The 23,148-nt window shown below is 36.8% G+C and overlaps 1 protein-coding gene across 1 annotated transcript; it reads left to right on the top strand.

Annotated features, from left to right (window-relative positions):
* Positions 1–4,420: 4,420 nt before the first annotated feature.
* Positions 4,421–20,529, top strand: TRPV3 (transient receptor potential cation channel subfamily V member 3; the record flags this gene model as incomplete). Its single annotated transcript, XM_082008656.1, has 17 exons — positions 4,421–4,539; positions 7,836–7,940; positions 9,591–9,677; positions 10,443–10,600; positions 11,264–11,440; positions 11,646–11,786; positions 12,244–12,524; positions 13,269–13,445; positions 14,230–14,388; positions 14,846–14,947; positions 15,517–15,590; positions 16,548–16,713; positions 17,196–17,262; positions 17,641–17,912; positions 18,746–18,858; positions 19,475–19,545; positions 20,435–20,529. The coding sequence occupies 17 exons, from the start codon at positions 4,421–4,423 to the stop codon at positions 20,527–20,529; spliced, it is 2,364 nt and encodes a 787-aa protein (XP_081864782.1).
* Positions 20,530–23,148: the final 2,619 nt, after the last annotated feature.

Raw genomic sequence — 23,148 nt, 5'->3', positions numbered from 1 at the left:
GCATGATCGTTTTCTCATTTTTGCTTTGTGCTTTCTGAATAGTTCCATAATATATAATAAACTAAGCATGACATAAAGGGATGTCATTTACAATGCAAATGCATGTGCATAACCATTTTCTTTTGAAAACAGTATGTAAACTGCAGAGCAGTGATCATTATAGATATTCTACTGCTGCCATTAAGTCATCCGTGAGCGACTCGGCTTTAGTAATATTTCAGTATATAATTATTGCGTGTGTGTGTGTCATCCCACTTTGGCAGCTATGAAGTAAAGAGTTTGTTGTCTAGCAAGTTTCTCTCTGCTCCCTAATTTCAGATGTAGCAAACCCTGTAAGGCTGCAGTACTCCAGCACTGTACTTATCTGTGCTTTCCAACAGCTGAGCAAACCGGATGACTGAAGAAGGGTGGTTTTGCGTTTTTAGGATAATTTTGAGCTTGAATATAGCTTTACTCATTTGGCAGATTAGCTTCTTTGGATGTTGTCGCAGCGACAGCGGGCCCCTACTTTGAACTTCATCCATACAATTCTGAGGCACCTTGTCTATACCGAAATGCAAGTTTCGTAAGCAGGGTAAGTTCTCTGGGAGCTTCTGTGGGTGTTCGGTGTAGGTGTGATGCTTTTGTAGAGAGTAAAATCTTCAAGAGACAAACACTAAACCTATCGTACAACTGGAGAATGCTTGTCTGTTGTGCTTGTTTCTGTTTTTCTAATTTATGGGGAAAATAAATTTCTGCTGAGCCATGCCATGCTGACTCCTTGGGCATTCAGAAGTGAAGAAAGATAGACCTAATTTTGTTTGTATTTGTCAGCCCGATGCACTGTTACACTTCCTAATTCCTGTGCCAGTAGGATCCAAAATATACTATCATACAAGCTAAACTTAAATAATACATTCACCTTCCACTGAAAGTTTCAGCTACTGTAATGACTGTTGAAAGTAAAATACCTAGCCTAGTAGAATAGTTTTTATTTCAACTCAGTAGAATTTTTTCTTTTTATTTGATTCAGAGATAGTCAGGTAAATAATCTTAAAGTATTTTCCTCAGGGAAAAACATTGCTTTTCAGAGTCTTCTAAAATTTCTGTTAGGAAAAACTTTCATAGGAAAGAACAAATTCCTCACCAAGAAGAAAAAGACTTTCTGATAGCACCTGAGGTCTACAAATGCCCCTCAAATGTTTGAAAATCTCACAGAAAGATGAAACACTATCAAGTGTACCTTTCTGCTGGTAGGATTTATATACCATAAATAATGCACAAAAGCCAAAATGAAATTTTATCATCTTTCCCCTCGGGGAGGGGATTTCTTTTTTATGAGCTAGTAAGAATTAGGTCGTAGGTGCTAGAAGGCATCGTGGTCTGTGCTGTGGATGAAACATTCACTATTACAGATAAATGCCCTTTTCTTATCCCTAGCACACTGCAGGTGAGAGACTAAGTTCTCAATGTTCTCAGAATCCTCTTCGAAGTAATTCTTAATACCATAAATCAATGCAGTATTTTTGTCTCACTGCCCACTTCAAATAAGCCACTTCTCTGGTGGCCTGTAAGTAACAATTAACTAGATAATGGGAGTAGAAAATAGTTACAACAAAAGAGGACACTCCATATCAGGTTACGTAAGCTACGCTGCTTATGATTTGACATACTTCAGACTGTTGCACTATTTTTCTCTATGTCATAGAATACAGAAAATGATAGTGCACGGGAAGATGATGATAAAGCAGTTGGTCATTAAACTACAAGACAGAGTAAGGAAAGAAACTGATAAGCATAAAAAAGATCCATTAACTGCCATGAGATTTGCATGGATATAGTTAAAACAAGTAGTGAGCTCTGTAGGCCATATTGTCAAAAGCCTTGGCTTAGTTTTCATCTAAGCATGCAATTAATCGTGATTAAAAATGAGAAACAGACGCTACCTCAGCACTGTAGCAAGCTAATTCTACTGCTGTGCCTGCAGTTATTTACTTGTGCAGACTCTGAGATCTCATTTAAAATAGTCTTTGTAGCTGAGACTACAGAGTCAGATCTCCTATGTGCTTTTGAAAGCTGTAGTCCATGTGTACAAAAAAAAATCTTCCCTCTTTTTGCTTCCCAAATTGTTGCCTTAAATCACTGATGGTTCAGTAGTCCATCATCCAATACAACTTCCGTGCTAGCATTGACTATTTGCACCTCTCCTAAGTGATGTAGCCTGCTCTCATGCAAAAATGTGCTGCCATATCTGAGCCACTCCAGCATGGCTCACAAATGAGAGGCGCTTCCTTGTGTCCATTGTGTGCTTTAGAGATTTTAACCTTGGTCTTTACTTCTCCAGCTATTCCTACCACTCCCTCTGACTCCAATTCTTCCAACTTCAGACACCTACCAGCTGTGCCCCTCTCAACTTGGCAATTCCTTTTGCTGATGCGCTTTTTGACCTCTTAGTCTGTTTCCAACTATTCTTTTCCTTTAAAGTCACTTCTCTTGTGAAATTGTTCAGTTCTCATCTCCATCTTATTCTAGTCCCCTTATATTTAATTTATGTCAAGTATCACATTTGCCTCTTCCTCTGGATGGGGAATGTCTTTGCTCATAAACTGCTGTGTATTCTTAAAGTACTTGGTAAGAAGTAAATAGCATTATTTATGAACGAAGCAAGACAACAGTCATTTGTTTTAGCTGTGTTAAGATTAAATGTTTATCAGTGTATTCACTGATACAATGTGTCTGAAGACTACATGAATTGCATTTTCAAAGGCATAGACAAAACCCTTTTTCCTACCTTGAATATGTAATATTCAATTTCAGTTCTTTTGTGCACTTACTGCAGTGAAAGCGATGGTGTACTTTGTATGCAAGTGTACTAAGTAAATCATATTTGCCCTTTATAAATTATTTCTATGAAAGTTGTCATATGAATTCTTAGGAAATGCATCAAAACCAGGCATATTTCTGAGTTGCACTAGTTTGAACATACCTGCCAATGCTAGAAAACACAATAACAATTTATTTTCATGCCTGTTTTTTAAGCCAACCTTTTCAAGGTAAGGAGTACTTTCCAGTATTTCAGATTTCTTCTCTATTTCATTTAGTGACAAGAAATTACAGCTGCACTTACATGTGTTTGGGCCTTGTAAATTCTCAGTCGTCTGTACTTGGGATTGAAAATTTCCCATACTTAAACATTTGCTGTTTATGCATTAATAGACTTTCGTTCCAGTATCAGTGTATTTGGTATGCCTGTCTCCTCTGTCATACCAGCAGTCATGTCTCCTTAAACACACTTCACAATCTGCTTTCTATATCTTGATATTCCCATAATGAAGAAATTCTAGTGCTAAGGCACATTAACAGCACTGTAACAGGAGTAGAAAGTTTGTGTGTACATTTGTCACATTAAAGAAAGTGGAGGTAGAAGAGGAAAAATGTGTAATTCATTTTGTTCAAACTTGCGGGCAAGTGATTTTTATCATTTGTCCTTGGATACGGAGGGCACTCCCCTGATTACCTTGGGAATGCGTCCATGACCTCATAAATTTACTATTTTTACATTCAGTGAATTTTAAAGTATCCTAAATTTACGTTCTTGCTTTCAAATTGTCCTTGGTGAATTGAAATTGTGCCCTTGAGTATTATATTGAGAAGTGGGAAGATAGTTATTCATTATTTCTTACAGAATTCATGTTGTGGGTGCTTATAAGCAGGTAACATGCATTAAGATCCTTTTGTGTCATGTGGTGATTGTTCCCATCCAGTAGAGGTGTAATTTTGTTCTTTTTTTCCTGAAGAACTGTTGAGAAGTGTCACCAGGACACACAAGTCCTTGATGCTATCCATGTGATTGTTTAGCTGAGCTCAGCCTGGGCATCATATCCAGAGTCTGTTGCTTCTGCTATTCTAATGCAATGAAAAGTTTTAGGGCTTTTTCTGTGTTCACTAACGTTCATGTCTGAAACCTTCCTTCACACATTGTGTCTGTTGCACAGATCTTCCTAAAATTTACCGCTTTTCTGAAGTTATCTTGGATAAGAGCAGACTGCTTAGATTGCAGTCTTAGATGCACAAACTCCAGGGCTATTTAGAAAAGTCATTGTGCTCTTTTTGTTTCTCTAAATAATGTATACTGTCATTGTGATTGACTGACTCTCCTCAGTTTAATTTAGGCACATGTTTAAATTTATGTTTCTCCTGGATTTATGGTATCACTTTTAATGGCACTTTTCTTAGAACATAATTTAATCAGTCATTAATATAACCCTCCAACCTTGACACAAAATGGTGTGTTTGTGCTTAACCGAAAAATGAAAAACTTTGAAAAAATATCAATATTTGTGTGCTTACACGTGAAGAGACTGTAAACAGCAGTTTGGTCACTATATTTTCTTCAGATGAACGGAAGTTAAGTAACTGTGAATCTATCTACTGCAGAAACATGATTAAAGATAACAACGAAATTATTCCGCTAATGGGCAAGAAAACAAATCCGTCTGGTATTCCCCCTTCAAACCAGCAAGAGAAAAAGCCGACTGAAAGCACTCCCACAAAGAAAAGGTAGGACTTTAGCTCAGTCTAGAACACTGAAACTCCCTGGTTTATCTCCCTTAGTCAATATTTGCACTGAAATATCACTAACATCTTTATTCATGCTGCATATATGAATGAGAGAGACCTGATGAACCTTTGCAGGTTCACCTTTTTTGAAGGTACCTTAAAAAAAACATATGCCTATGCTGTTTAGAAGTGGAAGACTATCCTGGTTAGGTAGACATATGATGAGTTTACCCTCATGGGACAAATATTTAACCCCTATCCTAGAGACACCAGACTCATGCACCAGTCTTTTAAGCCTGTCTCATATCAGCTGGGCTTTCTGCATTCACTCTGTACACCTGTATAAGGTAACAAGAATGTGGTCTAATGATGGTCAGTGTTTCAATAGAAGGTAGAGTGATCTTTTTTTTAAAGACATCACATGGCAGGATACACCAGGCTTTGTGTAAGAGATGCTGGCCTGAAAAAAGGGAGCATTTCAAACTCATTCCTCATATGGGAATGTGACAGATTATGGAGAGGCAAAAGTGAATTAAAAAATGAGGGCTGGGAGAACAGGAGGTTTGAAAAATCCTATCACAGAAACCTGAATTCACTCTATTTTTCATTATTCTGATTAAAAAGTCTTCATTATTTTATTTTATAAAATATTCACTTTCATTCGTAATTTATGTTAGAGAGAATAAAAGGATTAAGGGTTTGTATTTAATATGAATGGGAAATAAAAGCAGTAATTCATCCCTGATACTATGCTATTGGAGACAACTAAGTTACTGTAGAGTGAGGATGAACTTTCATTCATAAACTTTTCACTCTGTGGCTAATTACTAGCTATTATAGCAATTTTTGAAACTCTGAAGGCCTAGGCAATTGAGGCTGTTCTGACATTTATAATTCTTAATAATCAGAGGAATCACTTTCCACAGAAATGGTGTCATTAGTTTTTTGAGACCCACTGCCTGGGTAGCCCTATTTGCCTTTCTGTCATTAAATCCAAAAAGAGAAGCTCTTTGGTTGTATAAGGGGCAGATGAGGTGTCTGAACAGCTCACAGTACACCTACTACTTCAAAAAGGAGCAATTCCATGAAGGATTGCATAGTTATAACAAATACTGGCAGACACTACCCCCCAATTAAGCTCATATCTCCCATTCAGCTTTGTGGCATCAGTAACAGTAACTTGTGGGTTTTTCCCACCTCTCAACCAAGAGCTCAGGGTGTGGCTGACAACATTCCTGTAATATAAGGAATGAAGATCACGTGAATTTTAACAGAGGCTTAACGTGTTCTGTTAATTATATGTTTCTATGCTGCTGTACTTCTGTTGCTTCAAAATGGTTCCTTCTACTGTGCCACTAAGCAGCTAGTGCACTTCCATGGGTGGTGTTTCTCACTTGGCAAATGTACTGGCAACTTTCTCAAAAGACAATGACTTCTCCTCTTGAAGGTCCTGGTATTTGGGTGGACTAACAGTATATACCTAAGCACAGGAAAACTGACAGGCAGGCTGGGAGGAGTGCTGCCAGCGTTGTCAGAGCCTGATTACATTTGTGGGCAGTGTTCCTGACAGCGTGCACCATGGCCACAGCCACGTAAGCACTTGGGTATTTGTTGGCAACTGTCCACCTGCTTTGCACAGTGGCTTTTGTTCCCCCCCGCCGTATCCCCAGATAACCCACATGCCAGGATAGGTTAGGTGTGTCAGCCTCCAAAACAGGTCCACTTCATAGCTGCGGTACATCTATTGGATGCCAAAATCTTCAGCATGAACAGACTGGGAGAGCAGGAGCTGCTCTCGGAGACATCAGCCTGTAGCACAGCATCCCTTCCTGGTGCCGAGCCAAGGGCAGGTGAGATGGTCCAGCAAAGCCTAGGGCTTGACCCTTCTGGCTTTATGGAGGTTCACTGCAACGTTCAACAGATGTTTGCATGTTGGGACAGCTCCTGCACTTCATGAACCCATTTTTTTCCACTCTTCAGCCTCTCTGCCAAGTCCAGACCCCAGTGAAACAACAGTGATTTACAGCAGCTGGCATAAGTGATAGCAATGGTCCTGTTTCTGTCTATTTTTTCCCTGTACTCTGAAGAGCACCCTCTGCCTAAGTAATGTCAGGGACATTGTCCTGCTAACCAGAAGTCACATTTTACTTGCTGCCTGCTTAGAATAATTCACAGGCATGTCTCAAATGTTAAAAGGTCATATAAGGCTAAACAACTACAGTGAATTAACACTTGGATCACCAAGCCATTGGAAAATGAGATGAACTGAGGCCATTAGATCATGCTATTTTTAGCAGGTATCAACAGGATGTCCAGTACTGTCCTAATAATATACTCCACTTCAGCATCAGTATATGTACTTTAATTCAACAGGATTCTTTGTGGAAGATGCAGTTAAAAAAACCAACCTATGGACTAAACCATAAATATTAGGTGAATTGGAAAAAATTTCAGTGACTACTGGAAAATTTTAGAAATGTAAGACAGTTTCTGAACAATAGGCCCTGTGGAGTCACTACATCCACCACTGAAACTCCTCTGTCTTTGGTGAAATGTAAAAATATTTTAATGAGATCTAGTAATACCAAGCCATTGATTTTGCCTCTCAACTCTGCAGGCTTTTAAAGGGCGAAATATTCCTATTCTTCTCTTATTCCCTTTTCTGTGTTGTTTCGAATTTCATTTGTTTTCCCTATAAATAATTATTTATAGGAAAAAGAAATAGTTAAATGTCATGCACTGACTGGCAAGATTACACATTCAGTCCTGGATGGTGGAAATGCCTGATGTCATTTAACATGTGGCCTTTCAAACTTTCTGACTTAATGATTATCATTGCTGATGGGTTTGAAATGATCCATCCTGATGGCTCCTGGCTGGAGAAATAGGGACTATAATGCAGTAGATTAAAAAGCGTATGTGTGTATGCATACATGTGTGGCTGTTCAATTAATGTCTGGTGTTGCATTTAGCTATTTGCACAGAAGTTGGACGCAAGACTGTTTTTAGGCTGCTTGGGTAGCTGCTTAGACATGTCAAGATCTGATGCCACATGTCCTAAAAATATCTTGGGAATTTTTCCCGTCTGCCAGCATGAAAGTGCTGGGCACAATGTTGGAGGTTGAGATCCCCCCAGGGGAAAGTAGATAAGCCTCTGTTCCAGCGTCCTATTAGCTATAATGCCAGAAAATATAAATTGTCAACTTTGTCCTAGGCAGATATGTGCAGCACTTTGCTTATATTATGGTTGAGCTTGCTTTTTTACTAATATTTTTTAAATGCACTGTGTTCAACAGTTCACACTTTTTTCTGGAGATTGATGGTTTTGAAAGCAGTGCAACTCCAAGCAATACATCTCCCCCTGTGTTTTCAAAACCAATGGATTCAAATATTCGTCCATGGTAAGTTATAGATGCATATGCAACAGTCACACTGCAAATATATCTATTTTCTTTTCAGCTGCTACTCCTTATTTCTCCTTAGACTTCAAAGCTAAAATTTCACATGGCTTTTCTTAGCTTTTGGTCGCTTCAAAGACAGAACTCCATTGGAGGTCAGTTGTTGCTAGATGACTTATCTTTGAATTTATCTACTGTTGTCATTGACACTGAATAAATCAGACCTCAGATTTGAATAAATTTAAAATCAGTACAGTCCTTTTTATTAATCTTAGCCTCTTATTTATGATAGATTAGGACAAACTCCACACACCCATTTGTGTATTTTCCTACTGTGTGAAGACCACAGCTTAATTTAACAAACCCCATTCCCAGCTGTGTGCTGACATCTGCCCTCGATTGCTTATTAACAATCAAACAACATGAAGCTGTTGCGTCTGAAATATTTAAAGGCAGCCATTTATGCTGAATGAATAGAGAGATATTATGGCTGGAAGGAATGCACTTAACTTTTAAAAATGTGTGAGGTACTAATAGTGAATAATTATGAATAAGGGCAATATGCATCGTCTAGTATAAGCTTGGAATGGCCAAATATTTTTGTGTCTGATGGACATCTGGTCAGCTTTTTGGAATTTGCTGACAATGTTATTTTGGTTTCAGAGGAGAGGTATCCAAATTTCTCCCTCTCAGGGACTGACCTGCACAAGACACACATACGCTTTGACACCAGATTCCTCACGGTTTTCTGCAGAGAAGTGACAGACTGAATAAGAATGGACTCTTGAGCTAGCGGCTTTATTTCAAAGGGAAGGGAATATCTGCAGAGCAATGCTGAATCCTTGCGCTACTGGATCCTTGCATTACTGTTCATACATCTGTTTTGACAACAACTAATAGTACAGGCTCCCTAAGTTATTAACCTGAGGTAGTTCATCAAATCTGAACCTTATAGAAAACAAAAATACAAATAAGAAAAATGATAACAGATTATTTTTTTAAGTGAGATCTGCTTTTAGGAGTGTCTGGACATGATGTGCAGCAATTACAAAATACCAATGCTATTGAAATCCTTTAAATGTATTACCTAAATATGTATTTAAGGCCCAGTTCTCAACTTCTTTTAGCTGAAGCTTCCTTTCAAGTCAGCTGCAAAATGCTCTTGAGTTGCCTACAGTGTACCGCGTAGCAAATCTTTAGGTAAATCACTTTCACTGTGTGCTTGCAACACATGGGCTGGTACTGATTTGGCACTTGTTTCGTGGCAGATGTGGCAAATTAAGCATGTGAAAAGGAAGAATGTAAGCTTCAAGCATTCAGGATGATGCATAAAAAGCAGTGATCATTAAAAAAAAAATTGAGAACTTCCCACAGTTTCAGGATCTGTAATGAAATGACATAGTAAAACACAAAACAGGTTGCTTTCCTAATGATTTTTTAAATATAATAAAATCCTGTGGGTCTCTATTTTTACCACTCACTTTAAGATTCACAGGGGAGATAAAATGATAGAATTAAAAAGCACAGTGTCAAATTAGACTAATTTCAGCTCTACTGTAGATACTGCTTCCTAGTATTCACTGATTTTGACATTGCCAAAATGTCTTCCAATATCTTCCTGACTTAGCATTTATGCTTTTCTGTTTTCTATAGTGCATCTGGAAATGGGGAAGATATGGATTCCCCACAGTCTCTTCAGGATGATGCGACTGAATATAGCCCTAATGTAGAGAGTTGTTGGTGAGTGGAGACATGAAGTATTTCTTAGTACATTTTCAATGGATTATGTCTATGATAGGGTAGATATTACCTATTTTGCCTGCCATGTTTTAGAAATAAGGTCATATGTGTGCGTGCATTTCTGATTCTTCAATAACTAAATTTTGAAATAAGAAACTCTAACCTCTGCTTTTCTAAAATTTCATATTTAGTGTGAGGATTCTTCATATATAATGTCTGTTTCCTAGATGACAACACAGGACATAAACACTATGTACAACTAGGCATGAGCTAGGAGTATTTCCAATTGGGGAGCAATATTAAACCATTCTTCTTCCAGAATAATGTATGATCAGGAAAGTTGTGTAAGAAGATGTGAGGTTAAAAATTATCTTCTGCTGTGAGTGCGATGGGTGCAGCTGGAGTGCAGCATCAGGTAACTTCAGGCACTGAAGTCAGTGAGTTTTGGACAGATAAGAGAAGTATTTCTTAGTCTTTGTTTTAGGAGAATGGATAAACTAGAAAAAAATGCAAAACAAATTACTTGGAAAATGTACCTTCTTGTTTTAAAAACCCTCTCAATAGCCAGTTATCTGCAAATAAGCAGAAACATTCTGAGATGCATGCCAAGATATATATGGAAGCAGAAGCATATGTAGTCTGGGGCAAGTAATTGTATTTTTTTTCCTCTTACGTAAAAATAAAATAAAACACAGTAAATGGAATCAGCAGTTTATTATTATTTTTATTATTATTTATTATTATTATTATTTCTTACAATTACAGCGCTAACATATCACAAGGACCTGAGCAGACTGGTGCCCGGAAGAAGTTGAAAAGATACATATTTCGGGCAGTATCTGAGGGGAATACAGAAGAATTACAGTGCCTGCTTGCAGAGCTGAAGGAACGATCAAATGCATGTACAAACATGACTGTGCCAGGTAAACTGTGGAGTTTCCTGAAGGAATATTGCTGGCTCTTCTGGCAGCATATGTATTGTCTAAAACTGGGCAGCAGCTACTTGCCTGTGAATTTGCAGTCACTTTTTTGCAATGTAATGTATGACACATTTCCTATTTCTAAATGAAAGCTTAAGGTATTCGATCAGCCACCTCCTTGCCATCTCCGAGGCAACACTGGCGCGTACTTGTCTCCCATTCATGACACACGGAGCGTCTATCTGCGCTGTATTTCCATAGCCATACCTAAGCTAGCCTTCTGCAGCGCAAGACTCAAAGCTGATGTCTCTATCCAAGCTGCACTCAAATTGCAGTGTAGACAGGGCTTGTGATGTGTGCAGCATGGAGAACAGGCAGAGAAGTTAGGAACGAGTTCTGGGTCTGTCTGGAGTTACCATGGCAGCGGGATGCCAGAAAGAAGAACCAAGTGCATTGGCTACCTTGTAAGTACCACATCTCAATGCATCGTCTCACGAAGTATACATAGCTCAAATACAAAGTGAGTAAGATGGAGCAATTGCTTGGCAAATAATTTATGTTCATATACATCCCTCAGGTTCCACCCCTAATGAGCAAAAGATTAGAATTCATTTCCATCCACTTTAATAATGAATGATGATCTAATCTCAAAATTCACTCTTGTAGATTATCTGATGAAAAAATTCACAGCTTCAGATACTGGCAAAACTTGTCTGATGAAAGCTCTGCTGAACATCAACCAAAACACAAATGAGATTGTGAATATGTTACTATCCTTTGCAGAAGAAAATGGTATTTTGGAGAGATTTATCAATGCAGCATACACAGAAGAGGCATATAAAGGTATTGCCATCTGATACCAATTTCAGGTATATGGTTAAATATACCCTCCGTAAAAATAATATGTTTTTCAAACATTCTAATGATGGTTTAAATTCCTAAAATGGCTTTTATTCATTATCACTGCTGCTATCCATTGTGAAACATCATTAATGTTTCATAATGTCCTTAAGAGATTCAATGCTAATACTTGTGTCTGTCATTTCAGGCCAGACAGCTCTAAATATTGCCATTGAAAGAAGACAATATGAAATAACTCAGAGCCTTATAGAAAAAGGAGCTGATGTCAATGCTCATGCCCAGGGTATTTTCTTTAATCCCAAACATAAGCATGAAGGCTTTTATTTTGGTAAGTGGAAATCCAATCTCTCTAGAAAAGTTAGGAAGGAATACCCAAACAATTAAGACAGCATGGAAGGCAGGCAAGTGTGAATCATTACTGTAGCTAAGCACAGATTAGGAAACTCACATCACCAGATACAAAAATGGCATAGTACCTTTTGTAAAAGTAACTTGCCAGAGTGCAATGTATTATAAGCACTCAGAAATAATTGTAAAATGTTTACCAAAAAAATTGTAAATGCTGAATGGCAAAAGAAATGTAAAAAATTTTATTCTGAAGATTTTCTCCAAATAATGTTTTCATGCAAAGTAAGCTTTCATAAAACAAGAGCTAAATTCAATACCATCAATATATATGTGCTTTCATATATTAAGATGCTTAACACAGCTATATACTCTTTTATAATATGATTTGAATGCTTGTAATAAAATATGAACATGTGTTACATTTTATAATTTTGTAGGTGAAACTGCACTGGCGTTAGCCGCATGTACCAATCAACCAGACATAATTCAACTGTTAATGGACAATACCAGGACTAATATTACTTTTCAGGATTCCAGAGGAAACAATATCCTCCATGCATTAGTTACTGTGGCAGAGGACTTTAAAACCCAGAATGACTTTGTAATCAGAATGTATGATATGATTTTGTTGAAAAGTAAAGACAGAAATTTGGAAAAAACAAAGAATAAGGAGGGTTTGACACCACTACAATTAGCTGCAAAAACTGGGAAATTAGAGGTGGGTATTATTTCAGTAGCATCTAAGAGAAATTAAGTATGGAGAAAGAGTCAAGGCCAACTATGTACTCAGACATTAGTGCTCTGACATTTAGTTTTCCATGATTGTTATGCTACTATGTACCAGTAGTATTTGGTGAGCTGATTTTGTTCAAAATACAAGCAAATATTTCTATTGCAATGTTGTTTCTACCCTTCTAGGTTTCCTTCTAACAACAAAATACCATACAAAATACACATGCTGTTTAACAGCAGCCTTGGAAACCCAGAAAAAACTCAAAAACTCAGAAATTCTGCATTTATTACAGTACTACAGTTATACAATATTCAGTCTTTGAATAATTTCAGAAAATGCCCTAGAACTGCTCTGTTATGCTACTGTAGAATTTCTCTCTCATAAAACAACTGTATTGTGGTAAAGAAACGATAGCGGGATAATTTGGAAAGTAGTTAATTAAGTTAAAGGAAGATACAAATGTGAATGCATGGAAAATTGTGCTTTCATCCTTTAGAAAAATATCTCTGACAGAAAATCCAGAGGCATTAAAAATACTGTACTTATTTCCTAGAGGTCTGTCATCTCTAAACACTGCTTACCGAATAACAGAATTACAAATACGTTGAATTGCACTACTGTAGAAAATGTGATAGTTAAAAGGCAGGGATTTGGGCAAGTATATATGTGTGCTTTCTCCTTTCCCATGAAGAATGCATCTGCTTACAAATGATTCTGTTCATGTTTTAGATTCTAAAATACATCCTGAGCAGAGAGATAAGAGATAAGCATAACAGGAGCCTGTCAAGAAAATTCACAGACTGGGCTTATGGTCCTGTTCAATCTTCTCTTTACGATCTGACAGAACTAGATACCACTGCAGACAATTCAGTATTGGAAATTATTGTCTATAATACAAATATTGGTGTAAGTTACCTATTTCTAAATTTTTTTTTTTTCTAGCAGTACACTCATTTCAGTTTTGTTGGTTTATACATTTGACTGAATTACTTGCAAAAGAGTCAACAGGAACTTTTGGTTCTCAGTTTTCTATCAGGAACAATATGAATTTTATACTTCTGTAGATTGTCAATTGTAAGTGAATATGCATTCAGCTCCTGAAACACGGGCTAGGCATTTTGGGAGTGTTTTTTCTACATTTGAGATTAAATTAATTTCCCTTGCACAGGAACATAAATATGGCCCAGCTAGTCTGACCAAAGTTAGTGTCTTATCTCCATGGAGTGGCCCTGAGCAGCTGCCTAAGGTAGTACATGAGAACAGGGCAAGCAAACAGAAATACTTTACAAGGATGTTCTGCCTAATGTTATAAACTTTACTTAACAGGTATGTATTTCAGGTGTTTAGGAATGTTAGCTTTTCAAAGCCAGAATTTTACATTTGCTAAATTCAAATACTACCGTAAAACTTCTGTAGGAAGCAAGACCAGAAGTTCACATTACAAATCACAAACATCACAAATTATTTAGCTCAACCATAATTTACCAGAGTATGGCAGGTTATCCCAGCATGAGAGTTGTCTCCTGTATGGTGTCAGGTCAGGGTCTGACACCTATCTTTGAGCATAGATGTGTTTCTAGCTCAGCAAGGACAGATCCCGAATGAAATACACAAAACACATGCCTGAAATTATCTCACTTTCCTTACAGGTGGCAAGTTCAAATCTTAATTGTTTGGTTTTTTCCTACAGAATCGTCACGAAATGCTGACTTTGGAGCCTCTGAATTCCCTCCTGCGAATGAAATGGAAGAAGTTTGCACGACACATGTTTTTCATGTCATGCTGTTTTTATTTCCTATACAATGTAACATTAACGTTAGTTTCCTACCACAGGCCTAATGAAAATGAAGTGAGTACAGCAACTTAATCTCACCAAATTTTACTGATTTAAAATGCAATAGTATTTCCTGAATTGTATTTAAAATGCTAAACCAAAACCAGGTATCAGAATATCTGGCTGTAGTGAGACCAGGTCTTCGTATCTGGAAGGAAGAAGAGCAGTTATAGAGGAGATAATCACATTTGCATTTTGTGAAAGTGACCCAAAATACAAATACACAATATAAAGACAGGTAGTTAAATTTCTAAAAGTGTGGTGAGGGTATTTTCCATTTTTTTTAAAGAAACTTCTGCTATTTCAAATACATATGTTAGCAGGCCGATTCTGTAAATCCACCATGAAGAAAATTCTCACTGAAAGGGGAGAAATTGTGTACCCAGGAGCTGCATATGTGAGGCTTCCTGTTACTCTGCCTTTTACCCTTCAGGTGTGGAACTCAGTCTTTCATTTTGGACCTGTCTTGCAGGCTCCACCTTATCCACTAGCTCTAACACGTGGTGTGGGATGGCTGCAGTTATCAGGACAGGTGATGGTTATGTTAGGAGCAATATTTTTAGCTGTAAAAGAGGTAAGACATTTTAATAATAAATACTTAACAAAATAGGTGAAGAACTTTCTAGATTTGTGAATACGCTGCTGCTGCTGATATTGGCAATACGTTTGGAACATCTCTAATATGTGTAATTTCTAAAAGTCTTTGGCACAATACATCACTTGCTCAGAATGACCCTGGTTATATATTTGAATATAACTGTATTGCTCTGAAACAAATATGAGGGATTTTTCCTTTCAAATTCTCAAGACAGATTTGACATTTGTATAACACCGGTGTTGTCAAATTACTGGCTTTAAGGACACTGTTGATTTAGAACTTGTAACGGGGAAAAAATAGGGCATAATTTTTGCCATATACTATAAGTAAAACCAGTAACTAACTGTTACATTATGCCAGAGATGACAGAAATTTAAACTTTGCAGCTGCAGCCCTATAAAAAGATTTTTCATTCTAGAAGTTATGTCTTATCAGTAGATGGATTTTTTAGAACACCAACTTCAATTAAATTATTTTGAAAAATCAATTTTAAGGCCTGCTTTCTCTTACTACCATTTCTGTATTTTACATATCTGTCCGCATAGAGCGTAGCCATCTTTCTGCTTAGGCCCTCAGACCTGCAATCAATTCTCTCTGATGCATGGTTCCACTTTGCATTGTAAGTCTGTCCTGCATATATTTTATACTCTATATAAAATGCTTATCTAATGGTCGCAGAGAATGTACTCCTGTAGCAGATGCTCGCTTTTTCTCTAGATTATTGGTTTCTAGAGGGATGGATGTAATCTTACATGCAGCTTTTCTGCAACACACGTGGTTATGGTTGCATGGGTCAGTAACAATATTGGGGGTTGATGTGTACAGACTGGTTTTTGTTTTTTACAAGGTACAGTACTGTCTTTAGCTTCTTCTGATGCTGTATCTCTTTAGAGCTGTATAGAGAGATATGTTTAATAAACCAGATAGTTTCACACTCCTCTTAACTCCTTCAGGAAGGAAAAATACCGTAAAGCTGATTCAGCTGGCTGATGGGAGTGTCCCATCACCTGGCCTAGATAAAGGACAGAGGAGTCCCTCTCATTTCTGGCATAGGATTGTAGGATCAATAAAAGGAGAGGAGGCTTAACTCCACCTTTCTTCTTTCTCCTACAACCACACTGATACCGATCTTGTGCTGCTGAGAATCTGGTCTACATCCTATCACAGCATATCACACCTTCTCCTAGTGTCTACCTTCTTTATGGAAAAATCTGTAAAGATTCTAACAATTCATTAAGCTAAAGCTTGAATTAGATGGTTTCAAAGATACTACTAAGAATTCTTAATGTCTTTGTCAGCAAAAGCTGCACTGACCAGCTATTCTGGGGAGAACAGTTGACTTAAAGTAAGCTTTAATAAATATAATCCTAATATATTAATATACTTATACCACTTGTACTCATCTATTTTATTGTTAAACTACAATGGTAATGTTCATAGGGGAGAATAGAATGCAGTATGAAATTAGAATTGAAGCATAAGAAGCAAAGAAGTCTTGTTTTCATATTTTTCCATTATGTTGTTGGTTTCGTGCTAGTCATTTCCCTTTTACGTACATGTGTTTGTTTTTTAACAGTTTTATACAAGCTTTGCTTGTGATCTTCTCTGTCTTTTTGTACTTGTTTTCCTACAAAGAACACCTCGTGTGTCTTGTTTTGGCAATGGCCCTAGGATGGGCTAATATGCTCTATTTCACCAGAGGTTTCCAGTCCATGGGCATTTACAGTGTTATGATTCAAAAGGCAAGTTTGTTTTCTTTTGTTTTACCTGCCTTGTTATGATACAATCCCAACCAAGCATATTTAGCCATTTAGATGTATTTTATAGTTCATCTTGAAATGTCTTATTTTCAGTTTGTACGTATTATTTCAGCAGAATACGCTATATAGCTTCAATGGCAGAAAATAGTTTATATCTTAAAATTAACATTTTATATTAAATATGTAAGTAACTTGTGTTTTTTCAGCTAATGTAGTTCTGCTATCTAATTGCATTGTATGCTGTAGTGCCTATATCGTACAGAGCCACCCCTGGACAATGCACCAGGCACTCAGTCATGAGATAAAAAATCAGACCTAAATTTTCTCTGGGTTTCTCACTGAGTTTGCTTAATGAAAGCAATCCGACACTTTAGCGTGTACCGCACCTGTATCCCTGCAGAATTCATAAGTGTAAAACTAGTTCTCAATTTTAATTTCTGATAAATATTTAATTTAATTTTTAGGTCATCCTGCAAGATGTGATAAAATTTTTAGTTGTCTATATCGTGTTTTTGCTGGGATTTGGCGTAGGTAAATATTACTGGAGAAAAGCACTGATGCTCTGTGTGAGTAAAAATTTTAGCATTATTATGAATAAGAACCCTATTGTCATGATGAGAGCTCATGTTGGGGTTTCTTCTGGATATTAAAAAGCCAAGTTTAGAGATTTAAACTGTCCAGAGACTATCTGAACAGATAAGTAATTTGGCTCTTTCTCAATTGCCTGCAATTTCATTTGGACGTGGGCTCTTTCTGCTTTGGGGTAATCTGTCATGTAGCTGCTGCTGTGTATGTGGCTGGTCAGCTCTAGCTCTTTATTATGCAGTGCATTTTGAATTCTTTAGGATAAAATGCCATGTATACATAAAGCGTTATTGTGATTAAAATTTTCTCATGCTTTCTTCTCAGCTCTTGCTGCATTGATTGAAACCTGCCAAGATGGCAGTGAATGCCATTCCAACAGCAGTCTAGGACCTGTTCTGATGGATCTTTTTAAGCTCACCCTAGGACTGGGTGATCTGGAGATCCAGCAAAATTCAAAGTATCCTGTACTATTTCTTCTGCTCCTCATAACTTATGTTGTGTTGACTTTTGTTCTTCTCTTGAACATGCTGATTGCATTAATGGGAGAAACAGTGGAAGATATTTCTAAAGAGAGTGAGCATATCTGGAAACTCCAGGTTTGTGAGTTAGTTTGCTTAGTCAAGTACAGATGCGTTGGCTAAAATCTTTTGGGCTGTACATATGGTAACTTAGCATGCTGACAGAACAGGTTAGGTATTAACAATGATAATCCCCATTTGTGCATGTGTACAAATAATGGAAATAAGTAATTTTAGTATTAGGGTATCGTAGTAACTTCAGACATAACAACTATTCTAATCTTATGGCTCGGATTTTCAACCTCATGCAGCATCACATACCTTTATGACTTTCGTTCCCCTTGATATTGTCACCAGGAAGGTGTGTTTCATTATCTGCCCAGAAATCTGTAACACAGCATGCTCTGTTACACGCATCCCTTGGGTTTGAGCAATGCATGAGCTCATTCCAATTTCTCATACCTTATCCGAGCCTAGTCTTTTACCCAGGCTAGACACCTCTGAGTCCCAAGCTGTCATTGAGAACACAGTCATAATTAGGATTGGAGTTGCTTTCTGTGGTAGGCAGCATCCCTCTACAGGTTATATATGTCCCTGTGGCAGGTGTTGCATGACGGTGTGTTAGCATTAAACCTTAAACGCTGAGTTTAGAGTGAGATTTCTTGGTTCTTCTCTGAGTATGCCTTCTGTGAGGGGGCTAACTAGAAAGCTGTGGGCTCTTTATTTGCATGTGCCAAATATTAAGTGGCATGCCGTGTTATGCTGTTGTTGGAATTAGTGTTGGTTACAGATGGTGGATGGGGGCACAGCATGTTATAATGAAACATGGAGCCTGCAAATTGTATATGCTATGTCATCAGACAATTCTGAATATGGTTAACCATACTCGTGTTACTATTTATTGTTAATAGAGAGCCAGAACTATTTTGGAATTTGAAAAATTCTTACCAAAATGTTTGAGGAAAAAATTCCAACTGGGAGAACGCTGTAAAGTGGCTGAAAATGACACCAGGGTGTGCTTAAGGTAAAGCAAAGCTAGACTACTGTGCTATCAGTTCTGCTCTGTATGTTTCTTCAGGGTTGTTTCTCCTCAAAAGCCTCTTTAAAATATTTCTACATCTCTACAAATTATATTAGGTATATAAAAATCCAATTTGTTTTTTTCAGTTGTGACCAATTGTTTAAAAAAAGGGAAAATGTATAGGGTTTTTTTATGTAGATGATATTTTGGTAAGAAAACAGATTTTCAACTTCATATGTTTTTAATGTACAAGTATCAAGTCTGCTTGCAGTAAATGTCACTGTCATAATCTCCTTTGAATGTTAGCTTAAAAGTAATTATATTTAAATTGATGGCTAATTGATGATTACAATATTAAAGAATCTATTACTATGCTGTTTTATGAAAAATACTTAAATATTTAAGGTGAGTTTCAAGACTGTACTCATAATGTGTGAAATTATAAAGTACTCTTGGTATTATTGTCATCTTCATATAGTATATAACACTGCAAAAGACATTCAGCCTATGATGGTAAATCACAATCCCAAGAAGGAATAAAGATGTAAAAGGGGAAGTGCAGCTATGTAGCTGGGAGATAATGCATGCTAATAACAAAACTTATATGCAATGTAAACAGGATTAATGAAGTGAAATGGACCGAGTGGAAAACACATGTTTCATTTATTAATGAAGATCCAGGGCCAACAGGTACTGCAGAATTTTACAACGCTGTATTTGTGACATAGTGTTGTTTTTCTTAGAAATGCTTTGATATAGTTTTATACCTTTAAAAATATGAACTCTAGATATTCAATCACAGTTTACTGCTAGGGAAACTCATACTATGAGAAACATATGGTAGGAGGGTTAAATTATTTTTAAAGATTTAGAGAGAGGATTGGTTACAAACTTACAAACTCTCATTATTTACACCTTGGCACCAAAACATGGTGGTTTCACCTTTTATTTTTCTCTAAGCAGTTATGCATGGTATTTGCATGGTATAAGGCCAGAGAACTTTTTAATGGACAGAAAATATTATTTTGAAAAAGCTGACATAAAGTACACTTAGTCCTGATAGTTACCTATAGCATTGCAAAATCTGTCAAGAAATTGGACCGATTCTACCCGACAATACTATAGTCTGCTGTTTTTAACCCTAGAACATTCATGTTTATGTTTTGCGATATATATCGGATGACAAACTGCCCCTCGTGAATGTTGACCAGGAAATTCAAGATACCCATCTGCTGACAGTGTTGGAAGTGTAATAGAGAAATGACCTAACTCTGAGGTGTCAGATGTCCTTCTAGCAGCAGGCGTCAGAGTTTGGTAGGGGCATATAAGGATCTGGGAGACTTGTTCTGAAGCATGTTCTTGAGGCAACTAGCATTTATATTGCTTAGTGGAATGATCTCAGTAATAATGAAAAGGAGCAGACAGAAGAATTTCTGTGTAAGATATGGTAGTAAACTGACAACTTGCTGTTTAAATAAATGCGTGATTTTTTTTAACAAAAAATAGACGTGCAAAAATTTGATCCTGCATATACAGTTTCTACCATATCCTGTTTTGTTTATAATGCATTTTTTTTCAGATCCAAGCAAAGTTCAAGATAATTCAAGAACTAATAGCAAAAACACCCTGAATACATTTGAAGAAATGGATGATTTGCCTGAAACTTCTGTTTAGTTGTGCTGTATTTGATATGTGGTCGTTCTGAAGGTTAAAAGCATCAGCAGTGGATGCTGAAAGCTTTGTTGATAATTTGGACAGCTGTAACCAGCTGGAACACAAACTTTTGGTGACATGGTCTGATGACTTTTAACCCATTTAATCAGGGCAGCTAAGCTAAAATAAAATGTACTATTTCAGTGGTTCGATTTTGAGCCCCTTGAAAACCACAGCTGTCCAAGTTTGTGTGATGATACTCAAACTTGTCTCTAGACTTTTTATTGGATAAAAAAGGTCAAATGTGAGATATTTCTTCCTTTTGTGGAAAATTAAGATCATCGTGATCCAAATCCTCTGTCTTTTGGAATCTCTAACTCATGAGAAACATTTTGTACACTGAAAAAGGTTATGTTCTTGTCGTGGAGAAAAAAGAAAGGCATTTCAATTCTGAACACTACTAAATGAAGTACGTTATTTTGAAATAACAATGTTCTGGATACATTTGAAGCTTTTGTATTGACTGTCAGTGTTATTGGTGGCTTGGTCCCACAAGTTGGAGAAAGCCTTTTCAGGTCTCATTAGTTTTTGTATTACCTGTTTTCCTGTGTGTAATCCCTAGGGTATAATGTAGTGTTACTGTTTTTTATTTATTACTGTGTATATATGCCTTCCCATAAAATGATAGGACAGAAACATAATTCAAAATGGAGACTATTTCTGAGTTTGTTCCAGTCATGATGCCTTTATTTTCCTACTCAGCTTTTCCATGCTGTTCCATCTTGCTGCATAAAATAAGTTATCACATTGGAAGTTGTTCTGGTTTAAAAGTAAATTAATTTCTGTATTCAACCACTTTAGGAAAATAAGAAGTCAATATTTCTTCCCAAAATGAGCAAAATTAAGTTAAATGCAATACAATTGCAGACTTTTAAAGCTACTTTTTTTAATTCAGAGGACTATGTAATGCATTTCTGTAGCACTTTTTATACACTACCTGTGATGACTTAGTACTATGAATTATATTTTTAGTTTTCTATTTTATATGTGTATGTATAAAAAGAAGTATTTGTTTTATGTGCTTTTAAATTTCAATTAATACATTATATGTCTTCAGTGTCACGGGTTTTCATTATAGATATTAATTTGGTACCTGTTTTAAAGGTGCTATTTAGGAGAGACTCAGGTGAATTCTGTTCTGCATTTGAATGATAATATGAATTGCGTTGGATTCTTACAGCTAAGCCTGCTGTGGGCAAAATGATCCAAAAGACTTTAACACAGAAGAGAGTATGAGGGAACTCTCCAGCGGAAAGGATAGTGCAAAGCTATTTGCAGGGATGGTGAACGTGGTTCTTGCTGCCCAACCAGTCTTCTTTAGATGCCAGATCCTGTGCTTCCTACCGTGTATGGCCTGGATGGATGGGATCAAACTGAAATCTTCAGTTCAGTTGTGTTTTTACAGGGCATAGGAATTTAAGGGGAAGGACATTTATGCGTTATCAATAGACTAGTGTAATATCTGAGCCTTGTTTGGCTGCATTAGTAGGATATGTGAGTATGAGACGAAAAATTCCTGTGGTCTTGGAATCTTTCATCTTTGCTGGTTAATTTTGCATGGAAACTGCCAACAAAGAATATTGCCTTGGGACTATGCAGTTCTGTTTGGATTATTTTGAGTGCCAGTTTTTGTACAAAAAAAATACCTCTTCATATATACTCAGGAACCAGAATAAACTAGCCTGCGCTGTACTCCGTGTTGCTATGGGCAGACTTGTCACTGAAAACACTGCACTGTACTGAGGTCACTCTGTAGGTGTAGCCATAAAACAGGGAAGGCATAAAAAAAATGAGGAGTGTGCTGTGCCAATGTCCAGGTACAAAACTGTATGATAAAACTGAGGAAGAAGCTGGGGGGTTGTTTCTAAAAGTTCTTCACTAAGAAAATACCCTCCTTTTGTAGTCACAGAGCCCTTCCGGATCACACATACTGTCTCCTATCGCGAGGCTCTGATCGAGAACATTATGAAAAATGACTAGAGCAGATAATTCTGTACTTTTTTTATACAATGTTTATTTAAATTAAATAAAACTTGTAATTCAATAAACATTTAGTCCCGTGTTTTTATTTTACTGCCATAGGAGTTACACAAAGCAAGGAAAAAAGGATTTTGGCTTAGTAAATAAGGAAGACATCACTTTTCAATAAATATAATTTGAGGGTTAGCTAGGGAATGAATCTTGCAGTAAATAGAATCCTTATGCAAAGTTCTTAATGTTTTCTCTATCCCCAATTATTGTCAAATATGTTAAAAACAACTTGAGAAAATTAATTAAATCCCCATTTTCTTTTTCAGCTACTGTGACAGGCTTTCTCTCTACAAATATAGAACAAGTGAGTCTCAAAATTGAGAAGTGTCCCCATATGGAATTATTCTTAATTTCCATTCTGAAATACTCAGGTATGGTTTGTGCATTGCTCTTCATCAAAACCTGTCCAATTACTTAATCTTGCCTTCTTCACTGAAAACTTTTGGGGTACAACAGTTCATTAACATTTTATTTGGAAAATGTTATAAGCAGTAGGTTACTCACCTAGAAAGTTAAAGCTGTAAACTTCTCTTGTTTCCATTGCAATAG

The sequence above is a fragment of the Phaethon aethereus genome (genome assembly GCF_964289735.1).
Source record: "Phaethon aethereus genome assembly, chromosome: 19".
NCBI classification, from domain to species: domain Eukaryota; kingdom Metazoa; phylum Chordata; class Aves; order Phaethontiformes; family Phaethontidae; genus Phaethon; species Phaethon aethereus.
Note: the sequence above shows the minus strand (reverse complement) of the source record. Positions and strands in the feature narration are given on the sequence as shown.